We start from the raw sequence: 15,869 nt of genomic DNA, 5'->3' as shown, positions 1-15,869 counted from the left end.
GAGAGGAGGGGGTTCCTCAGGGGCTGCTGAGCCCCCCGGGTTGTGAGGGGATAGGGGAGAAGCCCCGCCGGTGCTGCTGCAGCGGTGCCCTCCGAGCTCCTCTCATAGCCCTCCATAGCGGGTGGGTCCCCCTCCATCAAAGCGAGGAGGGGAAGGTTCGGAACATCCCCCCCCATCCTGAGCATGGAGGGGCCTCGCCCCAGCTTCACCTGCACCTGGTGACCCTCTGGCAGCCCGCCGGCCTTTCCCCCTATCCCCTGGCTTTGGGAAAAACACCGAACGCAGCGCGGCGAGGGGGATATGGCATAGGGTGCTGGCAGGAGCCCAAACCTCGCCCACCTCGTACTGGTGTGTCCCCTGTTTTGAGTGGAGCCCTGCTGCCCCCCTTCCCTGGGTATCCCTGCCCTACACACCCCCTTTAACAGGTGTGTGTTTGCCGTCCCCACACAGGATCCCCCTGACCAAGTTCCCTTCCATGCGGCGGATCCTGAGAGAGTCGGGCAGTGAGATCCCAGATATGAATGCCATCACCGAGTCCATCAAGTACAAGCTGGGCTTTGCCGAGGAGGGTAAACCCACTCCGGAGATTTTGAAGAACTACATGGATGTGAGTAACAATCCCCCTGCAGACCATCCCCTGCACTGCAGCGGACCCCAGCACAATGTCACTTGTAGGGGTACCCGTCCCAGGGAGGGTGAGACATGCCAGCCTCCCACCAGCCAGGAAGGCAAAGCTGGGAGAGATGTTGATCCTGTAGGGCAGATTAATGCACCCCCGTGGCTTAGTGAGTGGGTACCAAAAGGTGTCTTCCCATTATTACTAAACTAAAAATACTAATACTAGTAATTATAACAACAAACAACCCACTGCCACCCAAGCAGGAGCTTTTCAGTTTGTGACCTATTTCCTTTCCCCTTTGTCACTAATTAACAATCATAAATAGGGGCCTGCTCGCTTGCAATCCTTCCTAGCATCTTCTGGCCATTTGGACTCTACTTTTGGCAAGACAGGGGCATAAAAATCATGCTCCACTCCTTGAGAATGCTAGCTTACTATAGTCCTGGGGATGCAGGACCCTTCCTCTCACTATGCTTCATCTTTCGCACTGCCCTGGGAAAAACTACCCTTTATCTCTACTTTCTTGTCAGCAGCTTAGGGAGCAAAGCCAGCTGGGTGGTGGCAGAAAGAGAAGCCAGATAAAGGGCATGAAGTTTGCCCTTGCCCTGCTGCCAGACACGTGTGGGGTTTACGATTTCAGGGTTCCTTACCGGGCAGTGTAGGATATGAGCATTGGCTGGCAGAATAAACCTGGGCCCAGGTATTTAGGCATTAATTCAGCGTATGTTCCCCTGCTGCCCTTCCCCAGCGGCTCTTGTCACCCAGCCAGTGCTGTCCTGTCCTGGGAAGGGCCACCGGTGTTTCAGTTGGCAGTGTTGAAAGCCAGGGCGAGCGGTTGTGTCACGATGCTGTCTCTTGCAGCCACTGCTCAGACCGCCACTCAGGGCAGCACTGTTTTCCCTGTCACAGAGGCACCAATCCAACCTGTGGTGGCAGATAAAGGACTGCTGCATCCCTCCCAGCCTGGCTCAGAATACTTTTGCTGCCAAATGAATTCTTGGGACAAACCCCACTAGCGTGCCTCGTGTGCTTCCTGCCCTGGGACCCTTCATGGGTTTATGTATGTGACAAATGGAACCCCTGTACCGAGGGTTAATTTTCAAGCCCCAGCAATAATTACAGAACCACTGGAAGCAAGTGCTGCCTCCCCATTATGGCTAATTGCAATGTTGCAATGGATTGTTAATTACTTAGTGAGCGAAGCCTTGCAAACTGAGCGCACAGGAGGTGAACAGCTTTGATAATCCTGTTTTCTTCCCTTCCCCCCTTTCCCCCCTCTTAATTAAGTACACATGAGGTTTGGAAAGGCTACTGGCTGACTTCTCTTGCTTCTCCAGCCTTCTCTTCAGAACCCTGAACCAGCTGCTCCCCAGGCAGGACACAGCTCCCTGCCTGTTTGGGAGGACTGGGGAAAAATGAGTCCATGTAGCACCTGCCTATCATTCTCTCTCCTCTGTGGAGAGTAGGATACTTTTCCAACAACTCAGCCATTCAGGTTTCTTCCAGTCCCAGCAGGGATGTAGTTTTAGAGCAAAGGTATATCCATCAGATACCTTTGCTACAGGGACTTCTCCCAGTCTTTCACCCTGGAGGCCTAAATCCATCTCTGATGGTGCTGCTCATGCTCTGCTCCCACCACTCCTCCAGTCTTCCACTTCTCGAGACTGAGCATTTTCCCCCCATTCCCGGAGCTCACCAGCAAGCACCAAAACTCCCAGCAGCTGTACCTCCACCTGCAGTGGGCAGTGCTGCTGCTTGCTGCAGCCCACAGTTTCTCTGCAAACCCATGAGCAAAGCAGCTTCCCAGCCAGTTTCAGCTTTTCAATAACGCAGGTGTTTTGCTTGGCTTCCTTCCATCATTTTTTCTCATCCTTGTAGTGAACTGCATGCTAGCCTGCAGACCTTCCCCCTTCTCTTCTTCTCTGTCTCTGTGCCCCAAATGTCCTCCCCTGCACACACCCATCCCACTTGTCCTCAGTGTATCCTTTTCACACCCGCTGTAATGAACGCTGAAGGGGAACCTCCCTTCCAGAGGAAAAAGGCTGGGAACCTATCAGTGCCAAAACCAAGAGGAGGGCAATGTCTAGATAAGCTGATCCTCTATTCAACCCTAAGAGGTTTTTTGGTCTCTAATCCCTGCTTTTAGCCAGCTGCCTCTGCTCATGGCTCCCTTCTTCTGCTTTGCAGGCCCAGTATTTCGGTGTGATTGGTATCGGAACACCCCCCCAGAATTTCACCGTGATCTTTGACACTGGCTCCTCCAACCTCTGGGTGCCATCTGTGCACTGTTCCATACTGGACATCGCCTGCAGTAAGTGTCACGGGTGTCAGAAGCTGCTAATCAGCTTCTCCTTCCCTGCAAAATGCAGAGCCTTGCATTGCAAGAGGAGAAACTGAGGCAGCAGCGTGAAAGGACTTGCCAGAGGCTGATGGGCTTTTTAGGGTGAGAGCTAGAAATACAATCCCAGCTTCCTGCATCCATCCTTCCTTAGTCCTTTCCTGGGTTTTTTCTTTTCCATGTAATCCCTATACAGGGCCAAATCTTCTCCAACAGCTTCAGCCCTACAGCGGGGGAGCAGCATCATCGGCTGTGATGTTTCTCCCCAAATTATAGACCAATGCTGCTGTTATCCCATTGCACAAGGCTGACTTTTTAAAGTCAGCCTCTTGCCAGATCTGATACAAACTGTCCTAGTTTCTGGTTTATTGCTGCACAGAGCATGTGTGTGCATGTTTATGGAGTTATAATTAACGAGAGCCAGGTAGGCACAATGAAATGAGAATGTCTTAGGGACTGCAAGTTTTTTTTTTTATTCTGTGGCATTCCTATGCAATAAACTTCCACAGCTGAAGATGTCAAACCCGGCTATGGCAAAATGACATTCAAAAGCCGCTGGTTGTGCTGCTTTAGCAAAGTGGAGAAACCTGTGCAGTCAACAACTGTAACCATGAAAGGCATTCCACAGTGCTCATTGGGAGTAGAGTGGAAATTTGGACTTCTTGTACAGACACCTTCTCTTTGCATATGTGAAACAAGATTTAGGACACTGACAGGGTGGTGAGGTTCAGACCTGGTATGCCTAGGGGGTTCCTGATTTGTAGCAGGGAGATGGTTTCTCAAGGCAGTGCCTCGGGACGTGCTGGGACCAAAGGGCTCATTTTATGAATATACAAGGAGCTTAAAACCTCCTGCCAGACTGGAATCCAAACTGGGACCCAGACAGCCTAGCTGGGAAACTCCTTGCGTAGCTCTGTCACTTTGTGCAGGGCTCGACTGGTTCATCCTCAGCTGCTCTCTGCACCACTCAGCAGCCAGCCATGGGACTGTGCTGGCCAGCTCGTGACTCGGGAGGAGTCTGGGGAGGAGGAATCTGCCTGCCCATAAAACCAGGGATATCCTACAGCTCCCAACCCAGCCAAGGGGAAAAGCAGCTTAGGTTAGGGGAAAGCCCTTCTCCTCTGCAAATAAAGGGATATTTTGGGTTCTTTCTGTACTAAAAACAGTTTTTGAAAAATTTCCAGCTACTCCTAGTAAAAGAAACAGATAAGTCCGTGAGGTGAAAATGTTCCTGCCCCGAGCAGACTATATTTAAAGCCACCCTGGTTCTCCATGGCATGTGGATGGATACATTTTGCTCTGCTGACTAACGCACCACACCAACCACATAACCTCTAGGCTTTTAATACCCAGTGGCCAAATCGGATTTAATAGCCTGAATTGGATCTGCCCACCTAATTCCCTAGACACTGGAAATGCTTTGTTAAGCAGTCTGGGCTTGGCAAACCCTGGGTTCAGGCCCATCTTCTCATCATTGAGTGTCCATTTGTCTGGATAAACTGGATGGTGTGGGGTTAGGTTTTGGGGAACTGTAGGTATAAAGGAGCACTAATGCTATATGTCCCCTTTCCCAACTGCAGTGGTGCACCACAAGTATGACTCTTCTAAATCCAGCACCTATGTGAAAAACGGCACCAAGTTTGCCATCCGCTATGGGACAGGGAGCCTTTCCGGGTTCCTCAGCGAAGACGTGGTCACGGTGAGTCACGACTGCCCCAGAGTGCTTTCAGTAGAGAGCTTGGAGCTATTAGATTTCAGTGGATCTCCTTCTTGAGTGTCCTACTCTTATAGAACATCCTTCAGTGCTGTGTTTCCAAGTGCTTTGAAATGACATGGTAATGATGTCTGTTAAGGTTGCAATAACCATGGCAGGCTGAGAATGGTGAAGATATTAATCTGCAGGTCAGCAGGCTTGGAGTGGGGACTGCTCACATGGTGCCCCTCCAAACATGGTCTCTGGCCATCCCTCCAACCCTTTTCCTGGTGACCCCAAAAACTTACCAGTCCAAGATATGCCAACGCCCCTGCACAGACTGCTGGTGGTGCCCAGCCTGTTCTTGGCCAATATCCACACATTAGTGGATGCCCACATGGGCAGCTGCCCATGTACAGAGCAGAAAAGGTCTCTTTACTGCCCCATCTTGGTCTCACGTCACAAACTGGTGTTTATGCTTATAAAGACTGGGGGACACCCTGGGGGTATTCAGTGTGCAGCTTGAGTTAGTTGTGTGGTGGTTGCTTCACAGTTTGTTTTTCAGCAAACAAAGCCTGAGCTTTCTGTCCGGTGAAGGACAAGTGCCTTTCATGACTTCCTTCCAGGTACAGATGCTCAGGAGAGTTTGCCAGCTGCCAAACGTCAGGGGTGCATGTGCTCTCAGATTACTTGTTCTCCTGGCAGGGATAAGAGCATATGTTTGCTTTGCAGGGGGGGAGAAACAAAGCAAAAGTTTTGAATAAGCACATAAATCTGGGGATTTGGAGGTTTCTGTTCCGGTTCAGCTGAAAAGTATTGGCTTACCAATTTCATCAGAATCAAAAAGTATTCAGGAGAAGCTTAAAGTGTGTGACTTGCAGGATGCACTCTTTAGCCCATCCTTACAGCATGAAGATTTCAGGCTAGCCTGGAAGCATCAGCTGTTGCCTCTGTGCTGCATCCAGACATGCAGTAAGGCAAACAGCAAACTATTATTGTCCTTAGGAAGTGTGGGATTAATGCAAGGGCTGAAATGAGTCAGAAAGAAGATTGCTGTTTTTTCTCTTTTTTTGCTTTGCAGTTGTCACCCTAGTCCCTGTTTGCTGATTAGTTCTCCATTTCCCAGAGGAAAGATTCTGTGCCTCAGTTTGTTTGGGAAGTGGGGATGGCTCTTGTCAGACAGCACAGCTTGTACCATTTGTTTTCTGTCTGCAAGAAGCGAAACCTCTTGCATGGAGCTAAGCAATGTCCCAGTTGTAGTAGGCATGAGCAGGGGTGACTGAGGGTCAGGGACCTTCAGCTTGGACACATGGAGGCATCCTCTGATGCACAACATGCTGTAGGCAAGCCCCAATTAAGGTATAGTCTTGAAAGAAAGACATTGAAATAACCTTCAGGGTGACCGTCTTGGCTCCAGCCACTCTGGTGGGTGGAAGCAGCCACCGCAACCTCTGGTAGCCCTGACATCTGACCAAAAGATGCTTGTTGGCAGGTAGTCCAGAGTCCCTCAGCCCTAATGGTTTTTTGAGAGGGTGATGAGCTCATGTCAAACATCCTCTCTCATTCTGTGGAGCAGCAATGCCCTGTAGCTCCGCACTCCACAGGGCTGCTTGCTCTCCAAAGAGCAGCAAGTTCAGCCAGCCCTCTGCTGCTCAGACATCTCATCTCTTTATCACAGCCCAACCTTGGGATGTCCTTCAAGGACAGCAGAGGAAACTGAGCTGGCCGTGGGGCACAGTGTCTCTCCCATGACTGCAGTGCAGATAGACTGCACAGATTACTTTCCTTGCCTCTCCCTTGTGCCTCTACATCCCAAGCCCTGGTGCCAAGCTGTGCCTTAGAGGCCCTCACCTCTTGGTCTGCCTTTGCCATCCAGTGCTTAAGTGCTGGCTGAGGCCACCAACATAGAGGCCAGGTGAGCTGGAGTGCTGACACCCGTCTGCAAAGAGCTGGAGGGTGGCCACCACACGGCCATCCATTGGTCATGATTTTTGGTCGCTCAGTTTCGGGGCAAGAGCCAGCCAAGAGACAGAGACAAAGGATCTGTGACCTGGCAGGAGCACTCTGCTAAAGATGGTCTTGGGTTTCAGCCCTGCTGTGGACCAAGTGCAGGCAGGGTCTGTTGAGAATCCATGACTGGGCAGAAATCTGCCTCCCCCTTGGGATGTGCAAGCAGAGCAATATTCAAACAAACCTGACACTCAGTGTTATCAGTCCATTGCATTTTAGTTTAAGTAGAAGCTTCACTGAACTCTCCAAGCCGCTGAGGATCAGTGGTGCCAAGGGGTGGCTTTTGTAAACCCGGGGTTTACAAGTGGGGCAGGCGCTGGCAAGCGGATGCGTTGCTGTGCGCGCTTTCCCCCCACATCCTGCCCTGTGGCTTTCAGCTTTCGCAAGGCTCGATCGCCCTTTCCTAGTGCAGTCCTCCAATACCATTAAAGGCAGCACTGCTGTCCCAGCCTTGTGCTGTCTAGCCTGGGGGGATATTAGTAATTTACAGGGATCGTTATCTGCCATCAGGTAGGAGAGGCCAGCTTGTCAGTCCAGCCTGGCTCGCTACAGGGCTGCTAGCTGCAGGCTGAGAGGCTGAAATCGTCCTAGTGTGGATGCTAAAATTGCCTCTGGTCAGCCAGAAGCTCACAAGCCTCCTGAACTGCTAGAGCCAGAAGCCAGCAGATGCATCCTGCTCCCCATCATCAGAACTGTCCTCCTTTCTCTGGTCATCTTTCTGGGGATCTGCCCTTGGAAGGCGTTTCAGCTTTCCAGTGGGGAATGCCAGTCCTTCTCAAGGCTGGCAAGGGAGATGACCTTTGAATTCTCAGTACTCTGCTTGCTATTTTCGTGCTTCATGCTCAACCTCACTTTCTTGTCTGGGTCTTCTCCGCTTTCACAGGAGGTCTCTGCAGGCTGGTGGCTCTTCCAAGAGATTCAGCAATATCCTGGGGATGTTTCTTATGCAGGGGAGATCACAGGGATAGTGGGCAGAGGTGGGAGGGATTTGTGCTCCCAACCAAGGATGGGTGCAGCACCCAAGGAGGTAGGATACACAGATGACTTAGAAGATGTGCAGAGTGGGGAAGAAGATAAAAGGAACAGCACAAGAGCTTTTCAGACTGGGAGGAAATGATGAAGTAAGTGATAGAGGAGGAAATGGAGGAGGGACAAATGGATATGGGTCCTCTGTACTAAGAGGAGGGGCTGCAGAACAGCAAGGCCAGTGCTGGGACACTGCAAAAGGCTAAAGGGATTCTTCTTAAAAGTATGCTGGGCTTTGCAGGGATTTGGGAGGTTCCACTGATCCAGAGTTGCCAGTCTCTTCCCCTGACAAGAGTGGCACCAGGGTATCTGGTTTCTGCAGCTGCCTACAAATGCAGTGGTGGAAGTGGGCAGGAGTGTGGCAGCACATTGAGGGATGTGCTACAGCCTCTGTTCAGTGAGGGTCTGTTACCACCCAGGTCCCCTGAGTCAGTTTTCTTTACCATCTGCTTTTCCCTTCCCTCTCCATCTCCCCACAGTTTGGTGACTTGAAAATCCTGGGTCAGACGTTTGGGGAGGCCACGAAGCAGCCAGGCGTGACATTCGTCGCTGCCAAGTTTGATGGTATCCTGGGCCTGGCATTCCCAAAGATCTCTGTGGAGGGTGCCGAGCCTTTCTTCGATAACGTCATGAAACAGAAGCTGGTCGAGAAAAATATGTTCTCTTTCTACTTGAACAGGTAGTGTTGGATTTGGTGGCACACCCCTGGTTGCAAGGGCAAGCCCAGTGGGCTTTTCTCTGTTTTCCAGTAGCACCTCTTGTCATCTGCTGTTTTACACTCTGGACAGCACTTCCCAGTTGGGGAAGTCACAGCAAGTTCTGCTTGCAGGGGCAGTCAGGCCAAAATCTCTTATGTTTGCTGCTCTGAAGTAAGAAGAAGGGAAGTAGAAATGCAGTTCTTTTACTGATAAAAAGCTGTGTGGATCTGTGACCAGATTTCTTAACTGATGAATAGACAGAGGATGTTTCCAGAGGAAAGAGAAATAAAAATAAGCAGGGCTGTGTTCGTGAGATTGATATTAGTGCAGTCCCCTTCAGAAGGTAAACAGCCCTAGTCTGCTGCCAAAAGCCATAAGCCATGTGGTCACCACCATGTCACCTCCCCAGCAAAGGTGCCCCCCATCAGTCATCACTAATGAGGGGGCCAGTGCTCTCTCACCACGCTGGGAGATCCTCTGCAGCTGCCAACACCTTCCCACACACTGCTGCTCCCCACAAGAGACCCCATCACTTTTCTGGCACCACAGCAGCAACTCTGAACTACTTCAGCCTGAAAAGTAGCATGCCAAGAGCAGGTAGGGCAGAGAGGGCTGCTGCTGGCCATTCAAGCACCAGCCCTCCCCCATCACCATATTTCTTCCCATCTGCTCAGCAGTGAGCTCTTATCTGATGGTAACCTTGAGGATTCACTTCAAGGCTGCTGGTTGGCAGAGTTGAGTGCAGATAACCTAACCCTGCATCAGCTGTGTCCAGCCCTGCACAGGCACTTTTTACAAGCTGATTCAGGAAGTCCCTCTGTCAGTGCTTAGTTCCCCTTTGCCACCCCCCTTCCCTGCCATGAGTTTCTTCAGGTTTCTCTGAGAAAGTACCAGGTGAAAAGCTGCAGGATGGTTTGGCTGGGACAAAATATTCCCATTTCCCCATCCCAGCCTATTTCACAGTACCTGTCCTTATATTGATAGAATATAGCATGACATAATTTGTCTGTCTCCAGTACTGTTAATGCTGTGCTTCACCTCCAAGCACCCCAGCAGGTGTTTTGGGAGCCATTGAAGCAAGTTTTTCTCACCCTGCCCTTGATGTTCACAGGTTTGGTTGTTGTTTTTCAGAGATCCCTCTGGTGTCCCTGGCGGTGAGATGGTCCTGGGAGGGACCGACCCCAAGTATTACAAGGGCGAGTTCAGCTGGTTTAATGTGACACGCAAGGCCTACTGGCAGATCCACATGGACTCGTAAGTTCCCCATCCACCTGACTACATGCAGGGGGTCACATATGCTGACAGCACATGCCTGAGGCTTCAGTGAGACCCTCCTCAAAAAGGCATCATCCCTGAATCCCACCCTAGGATTGGATTGTTTGTCGCTGGAAGGAGACAAAAGGCAGAAGCCATAAGGAGATGTTCCACAAAATCCTTTCCTCTTGTTTGTGCCTTGACCCTTGACCTTTGAAAGGATGCCTGCTGCATCCCTGCAAAGCAGAGAAGAATGCCAGTGTGTCCTCCTTGCGGGCAGGGCGAGCCCCATAGATTAAGCCCCAGTTGTGCTCGGCTCTCAGCAAGGCCTGAGCTGCATGTCAGCTGCCTGCTGTCCTGCACCCAGCTCCGGAGGAGCAGGATGAGGCCTCAGGAAGCCAGCCCTTGACTGAAGGGCACGGTGCAGCAATCAGCGTGCATTGTTGGAGGCACAGGGGAGGAGAGCAGGCTGAGCTGACGGCCGCCAGCCCCACGGTCTATTCTGAGCTCTCCCACGTGATGGGAACTTAAAAGTGCCCTGTGATCAGAGTGTGTCCTTTTCCTGGGAATTGCATCCCTCCCCAGCGCAGTGTTTCAGTTCTCATTTTCCCCCAGAGCTGCAGCGTTGGCAGAGTATGGCAGACCCTCGGCTAGAAGGCTTTGTCTTTCTGCACTGCTGTGAAATGCAATGCGGGCGAGGAGGCCAAGCAGCTCCTGGCATGCATTTTCGCTGCACAGGAACCCTTCCCTTGCCCATGGCTGTCACACCACCCCTTTAACCCTTTTTTTCCTGCAGTAGCACAGTACTGTAAAAGTCCATAATCCATTGTCCTTAGCTCTCTCCCATGTCCATTAGCTGTGGCACTGGCTCTGGAGTGCAGGTAGCAGGCAGGGTACGAGGCAGCATCCAGGCTCTCTGCAGAAATGCAGTTACACTTCAAGGCACCTGCTCAGTCACGAGCAGACAACAGGGAGCCAGGGGGTCTGTGCATTGAGTTGGTGCTGCATCAGTGTTTCTGAACATCTGTCCTTCCTGGATGGGTGTCTGTTACAGCCCTCCCTTGCCTGCCTCCATACTGCTTCCTGCAGCCTACTCTGGAAGGCCTTTAAGGGTTGTCTGATGTCTGGGCATTTCTCCCCAGGGTGGATGTTGCCAACGGGCCAAGCGTGTGTCAGGGGGGCTGTGAGGCCATCGTGGACACAGGAACTTCACTCATCACTGGCCCCTCCAAAGAAGTGAAGAAGATACAGGAGGCCATTGGTGCAAAACCACTCATAAAAGGCGAGGTGAGGCCAGTCTGAAAATGTGAGGGTCTCTGGCCATAACAGCACCTATGCTTGCACCCTACTTTGTACCCAAATGCTTGTTGAGACCCTAGTCTTCTGCTCCCTCTCATCTTTGTTCCCAGGCTGTGCTCCTGGAAAAGCCACTGGCACAGCAGGGACCCTTTCATCTCTTCACCCTGGGCAGCATGCACTGCCCTATTCATGCTCGTGGTAGAAAGCCCAGGTCCCATGAACTTTGGGAAGCTTTGAGTGACCTCTGCCACCCATCTCTGGAAGGTGGAAGAGAAGGGATCTGAGTTGCAGCTGAGACGAAGCATTCACATTAATATGAGTCCAGAGACACTTTAATTAAAGTATATTTCATGCAAATGGCAACCCTTTGTATGAAAGTTTTCAACCATCAAAGCTAATCTCACAAGACTCTTTTCCCTCCCTAAAATTGTGGAAGAATATGGATTATAAAGGCCCTGTAGAAAAAAATTGCCTGTTCTGAAAGCTCTCCCAAATCAGAGCCATGAGCATTTGCTGGGCTTTTCTGCAGTGTTGGAGACCCGAAGCTGCAGCAACAGTTGGCTTAGACCTGCCATCATCCCCAAGGCTTGCCATTGTTAGTGAAACTGGTTTTGTCTGTGTACTGAGCCACAACTGCCTCTCCTCTGGTAAAAACCCCCAGCCATGCCACATCAGCTGTGGCATCCTAGGACTCAGCAGAGCCAAAAGCTGAATCCAACATCCTTTGGCTCCATGCCTATCCATAAAGCCCTCTTGCCCCTCAACTTGGAGCCCTAGGCAGGCTGCAGACTATTTATCCCAGCTCGAGCTTCTGCACTCTTAAGCTGAGCTGGTTTTAGGGAAAGCCACAGCAAAGATGTGACCGTGCTCAAGGAAGACTGTGGGAGAGTGTGGGAGGTCCAATCTAAAGCGTTTACTGTTGCAATTTCAGTACATAGTTCCCTGTGAAAAAGTGCCAACTCTGCCTGTCATCACAATGAAAATAGGAGGGGAGTCCTTCAACCTCACAGGAGACCAGTATGTCCTCAAGGTACGTCCAGGCAGATTTTTCCAGCCTTACACTTCTTCCCCAAGGCCCGGCTTTTGCTTCCACTGAAACAAAACACGAGAGGAGCCAAAGCAGTGCTAGAGCTGGTGCTCAGGAAGAAATCTGAAAGGGTGGGGTGTCAGGGTGGTGGCACTGCAGATGGATCCACGTAACTTCATCAAAGTCTCACAGGAATAAGACCCCCTGCATAGTGCTCATGAGGGATAGCAGGATGGTTAAGGAAGGGGAGGCAAGCTGTTGCATCACTTTCAACAAACATTTAGCTCTTTTCTCCTGCATTCTGGTGCCATGAGGCCAGCCTTATTATAGCAGAGGCCACCAGCCTGTCATTTAAGCCATCTGAATGAACTCGCAAGGACCATCTTGTGCAGATCTTCACCAGTGGCTCTAATTCAGAGCTGTGTGGGCTGGGAGGTTTATGGCCATGTGCAGCTTTGCTTGATGCTTTAGTGCTTAAAGGAGGGGGAGCTGGGTTTGCAGTCATAGAAGTGGTGGGTTGGGGGTCACTTTGGCAATCTGTGGATCTGTCTGGGAGAGGCTGAAACAAAGGCAGCCTTGCAGGTGTTCTTGCCAAGCCTGCAAGGTTGAGGAAAGGGAATGGCCTGCTTAAATTGAAGCTCTCACTCTTCTTTCTAGATGGGTGCACAAGGAGAGACTATCTGCATGAGTGGCTTTTCAGGCCTGGACATCCCACCCCCCGGGGGCCCACTCTGGATCCTGGGAGATGTCTTTATTGGACCTTACTACTCCGCCTTTGACCGTGATAACAACCGTGTTGGCTTTGCCACAAGTGCCTAAACAGCTGCCCCCCACTGCCTCTGCCACACACACACTTAAACACACACACATGGGAGCTGTAGAGAAAGGTTACCAGTATTAGAAATCCAGTGAGTGGAAAGGAGAAAGAAAAAAAAAAAGGAAAAAGAAATTGAACTAGATTTAAAATTACATGGAAAATAGTCATTAGTGCCCTGCTAGCTACTTTTTCCACTCTGAGTAAGTGGTTCTGGGAGGTCTCTAGCTGACAACTCCAGCTGGAGTAGTCCCTTGCTTTACTGCTAGGTCTTCCAGTAGTTCTTTTTGAGAATGATTCTCAGAGCTGAACAAGGCCCTCTCACATCTCCCAGCACTGGTGTGCTTCCTGGGGGGAGGGGGGGCAGCTGGCTGTAGCCAGCCCCTGGGACGTCTATTCGTGCAGAGAGGCTGTGCTACAGCTCTTGGATTTGGTCTTCTGTGCTGGGGGAGAGGGACGAGGGAAGGCTGTCGTGCACATCAGTTCTTACTGCTTTTTCACTCATGAAGTGGGGGAGTGGATGGCCTGGGAGAATCTGTGTTTATGAACCCTCCTTGACAGGTTGAGGCAGTAACCAGTAGGTCATTTCTCGAGGAGTTTGTGCTGGTTTGGTCCTAGGAGAGCATGTCCTGTGCTGCAGTGATGGGGAAGCATGGAAATGTGCCCAGAGGATGAGTTTCAGAGCCTAAGGGCTGTGGTGGTGTGCTTTGTTTAGTGATGGCATTAGTGAGAGAGCTGGGAGGCATGGTGTCCACATCCCTGACATAATGGGACATGGGTTTGTAGGGGGGCTCTAGGCAGTGGGACTTTTCAGTCAGTATGATTATTAAGAGGGTCAAGATAGGTTATAATAGAGGTTACTTGAATTCAGGGCCATGAAGGTCCAGCCTTCTGCTGAGCAAAGTCATGTGGCACAAGTTCTCTTGAGTTTAGTGACCTTCTCCCAGGTTCCCCAAACAGCAGATCTGCCCAGCTTCAACCACAGCCAGCGAGTTGAGAATAATGTTTCCTGAAGCAACTAAGTGATCTGTGAGCTGAAATCATTCTGGTAAAATATGTGTTTGTCAGACACATAAGAGCTTTTGGAAACATGATTCAAAGCATTTGGAACTGCCCAAAACTCAAGAGACAGTTGGCAGAACCAGCAAACCTCCTGGGCAAGAGGATGCCATGGTAGCTGCTGGACTTACATTCACTTTCCCTGCTGCCCTGTCCCAAAATCCAACTGCCTTTAACACCCTCTGTACCTGCTTTCCACTTCACTAATGCTGGTGAGGTGCGTTCATGTCCAGCTGTGTTGCAGAGAGAGTGAGGCACAATCCTGCTTCGGATTTAGCTGATTTAGCTGTGCACACAGATCCTCCCAGAGATCCGGGATCTGCGTATGTGGAGCCACTTGCTGGGCTGGCACTGGTAGGCAAACACTGGTGGAGCTGGGAGCATGATAAAATTAGTTTTAAGCAGTACTGGAAAGCAGAAGAGAGCCTGCCAAGAATCCCAGCCCCTGTGCTGGGAGTAAAAGACTCTCTTCATTTTCCCAGTGTGCTGGGTCAGGTCCTGAAGTTAAGGGAGTGGCAGCAGATAAGGAACAAAGCTTGGAGTGGCAGAAAGATAAGATCCGTGGCGGCCATGACCTCAAATCAGGCTAAACAGATGGCAAAATCCTGGCTATGCAAAATTCACTGATAATCCTGCCAGCAGTAGCAGTGGGGCTAAGAAATTTTTTGAGAAAGGTCTTTGGGCAGCGAGTTAATAGACAGTTTTGCCTAGTGGAATAAGTTTGGCATTATAACCATGCTTCACCTTGGGGGAGTCTGGCATAGACAGTGGGGACAGGCATAGGCACACATGGGACACATGCTTTGTCCCCTACAACCCCAGATGTGACAAATGCTGCTCCCCAAAGCTTGCTTCTGCCTCCTCAGAATCTTCAGCTGGAGCTCTGCATCTGGACACCAAAGGACATCTGTTTTAGACTGGTCAGAGAACAGTAGCATGTTACCAAAAAAAATCTTCAGTAGCTGCTCCAAAATTAGCAAATATTCAGCACCTCTCCGTTAAGTGCTCCGAGTTCCTCCAAGTTCTGCTACATCCTTTCCCAGCCCCAGGATTTCTTCAGCATGGGAAGACAGAGTTGGCCTCTCGGGTAACTGCTGAACAGACCTGATGTGAGGTGGAAGCTTGACATGGACCTGGCAGTGGCTTTTGAACATCTTCAGCATCAGATTGAAGTGGGATGTGCAGCGCAGCCCCAGCCGGAGCCCTTTGGCCGTGGCTGTGCTGGGCGTGGTCCCAGCACAGTGACTCCAGGGGGCCGGGGTGTGTCAGCAGGCGGGAGGCAGCTGCCTGGGAAAGCATGGCCCAGAGTGATGCTCTGAGTGACACACTGTAGGATAGGCTGGAGGACCAGTTCACTGCAGTCTTCCCTGAATAGGTCTCCTCCCCCTGTTCTGTTATTTGCATTTTTAAACCCATCTCTAATCGTGTGACTGGTTTTTTAAAATTATTTTGCTGTCAGAATTAATTGTCTCTTCACAGAAAATTGAACAGAAAATACAGTATTTTCCCCATTAACTCTGAGAGTGGTCATTCTTTTGCGGTTTGAGATGACAAATTTTGTGGGTGTGTCTCCCTGACCTATTGTCCCTGGACATCTGGTCGCCCTCTTGTGTGGACTCCTCTGTGTTTCAGAAGAGCTTCTCCCCTTCTCTCTGATAAGGAAACATGCTAGGACCCTGTTGGATTTGTCTTTTTCAATGGATTAAAACATAACTCAGCCTCTGCAAGGTGACATGACAATGCCACCTACCTGACCCAGCCCCACTGGGGCAGCAGGCAGTCCCAGTGTCCCTGCTAGCCTACAGGCTTCTCCTGGGGCCACACCTCCCCAGCTGAGTATTGCCAAGGGTAGTCCATTTACAGGGAATCAAGCTGTCCCCTGATCATCTGGACCCATTAGAACAAGCTCCTACTTAGGATTAGAACAAGTTCCTGCTTAGGATTTGGAGTGGTCCTGTAGCAGCCAAAGCAGAACTTCAGTTTCTAAGTTTGGCCTAAAATCAGCTAAGGTGTGAAGTCTGGAGAAGTCCTG

At 50.7% G+C, this 15,869-nt stretch overlaps 1 protein-coding gene across 1 annotated transcript; it reads left to right on the top strand.

Annotated features, from left to right (window-relative positions):
* Positions 1-417: 417 nt before the first annotated feature.
* CTSD (cathepsin D) lies at positions 418-15,352 on the top strand. Its single transcript, XM_005419521.2, has 8 exons — positions 418-607; positions 2,807-2,930; positions 4,538-4,656; positions 8,166-8,365; positions 9,516-9,638; positions 10,781-10,925; positions 11,869-11,967; positions 12,622-15,352. Exons 1-8 carry the CDS (start codon positions 476-478, stop codon positions 12,781-12,783), a joined length of 1,104 nt encoding a protein of 367 aa, XP_005419578.1. The 5' UTR covers positions 418-475; the 3' UTR covers positions 12,784-15,352.
* Positions 15,353-15,869: the final 517 nt, after the last annotated feature.

This window comes from Geospiza fortis, unplaced genomic scaffold (genome assembly GCF_000277835.1).
Source record: "Geospiza fortis unplaced genomic scaffold, GeoFor_1.0 scaffold66, whole genome shotgun sequence".
Taxonomy (NCBI): Eukaryota; Metazoa; Chordata; class Aves; order Passeriformes; family Thraupidae; genus Geospiza; species Geospiza fortis.
Note: the sequence above shows the minus strand (reverse complement) of the source record. Positions and strands in the feature narration are given on the sequence as shown.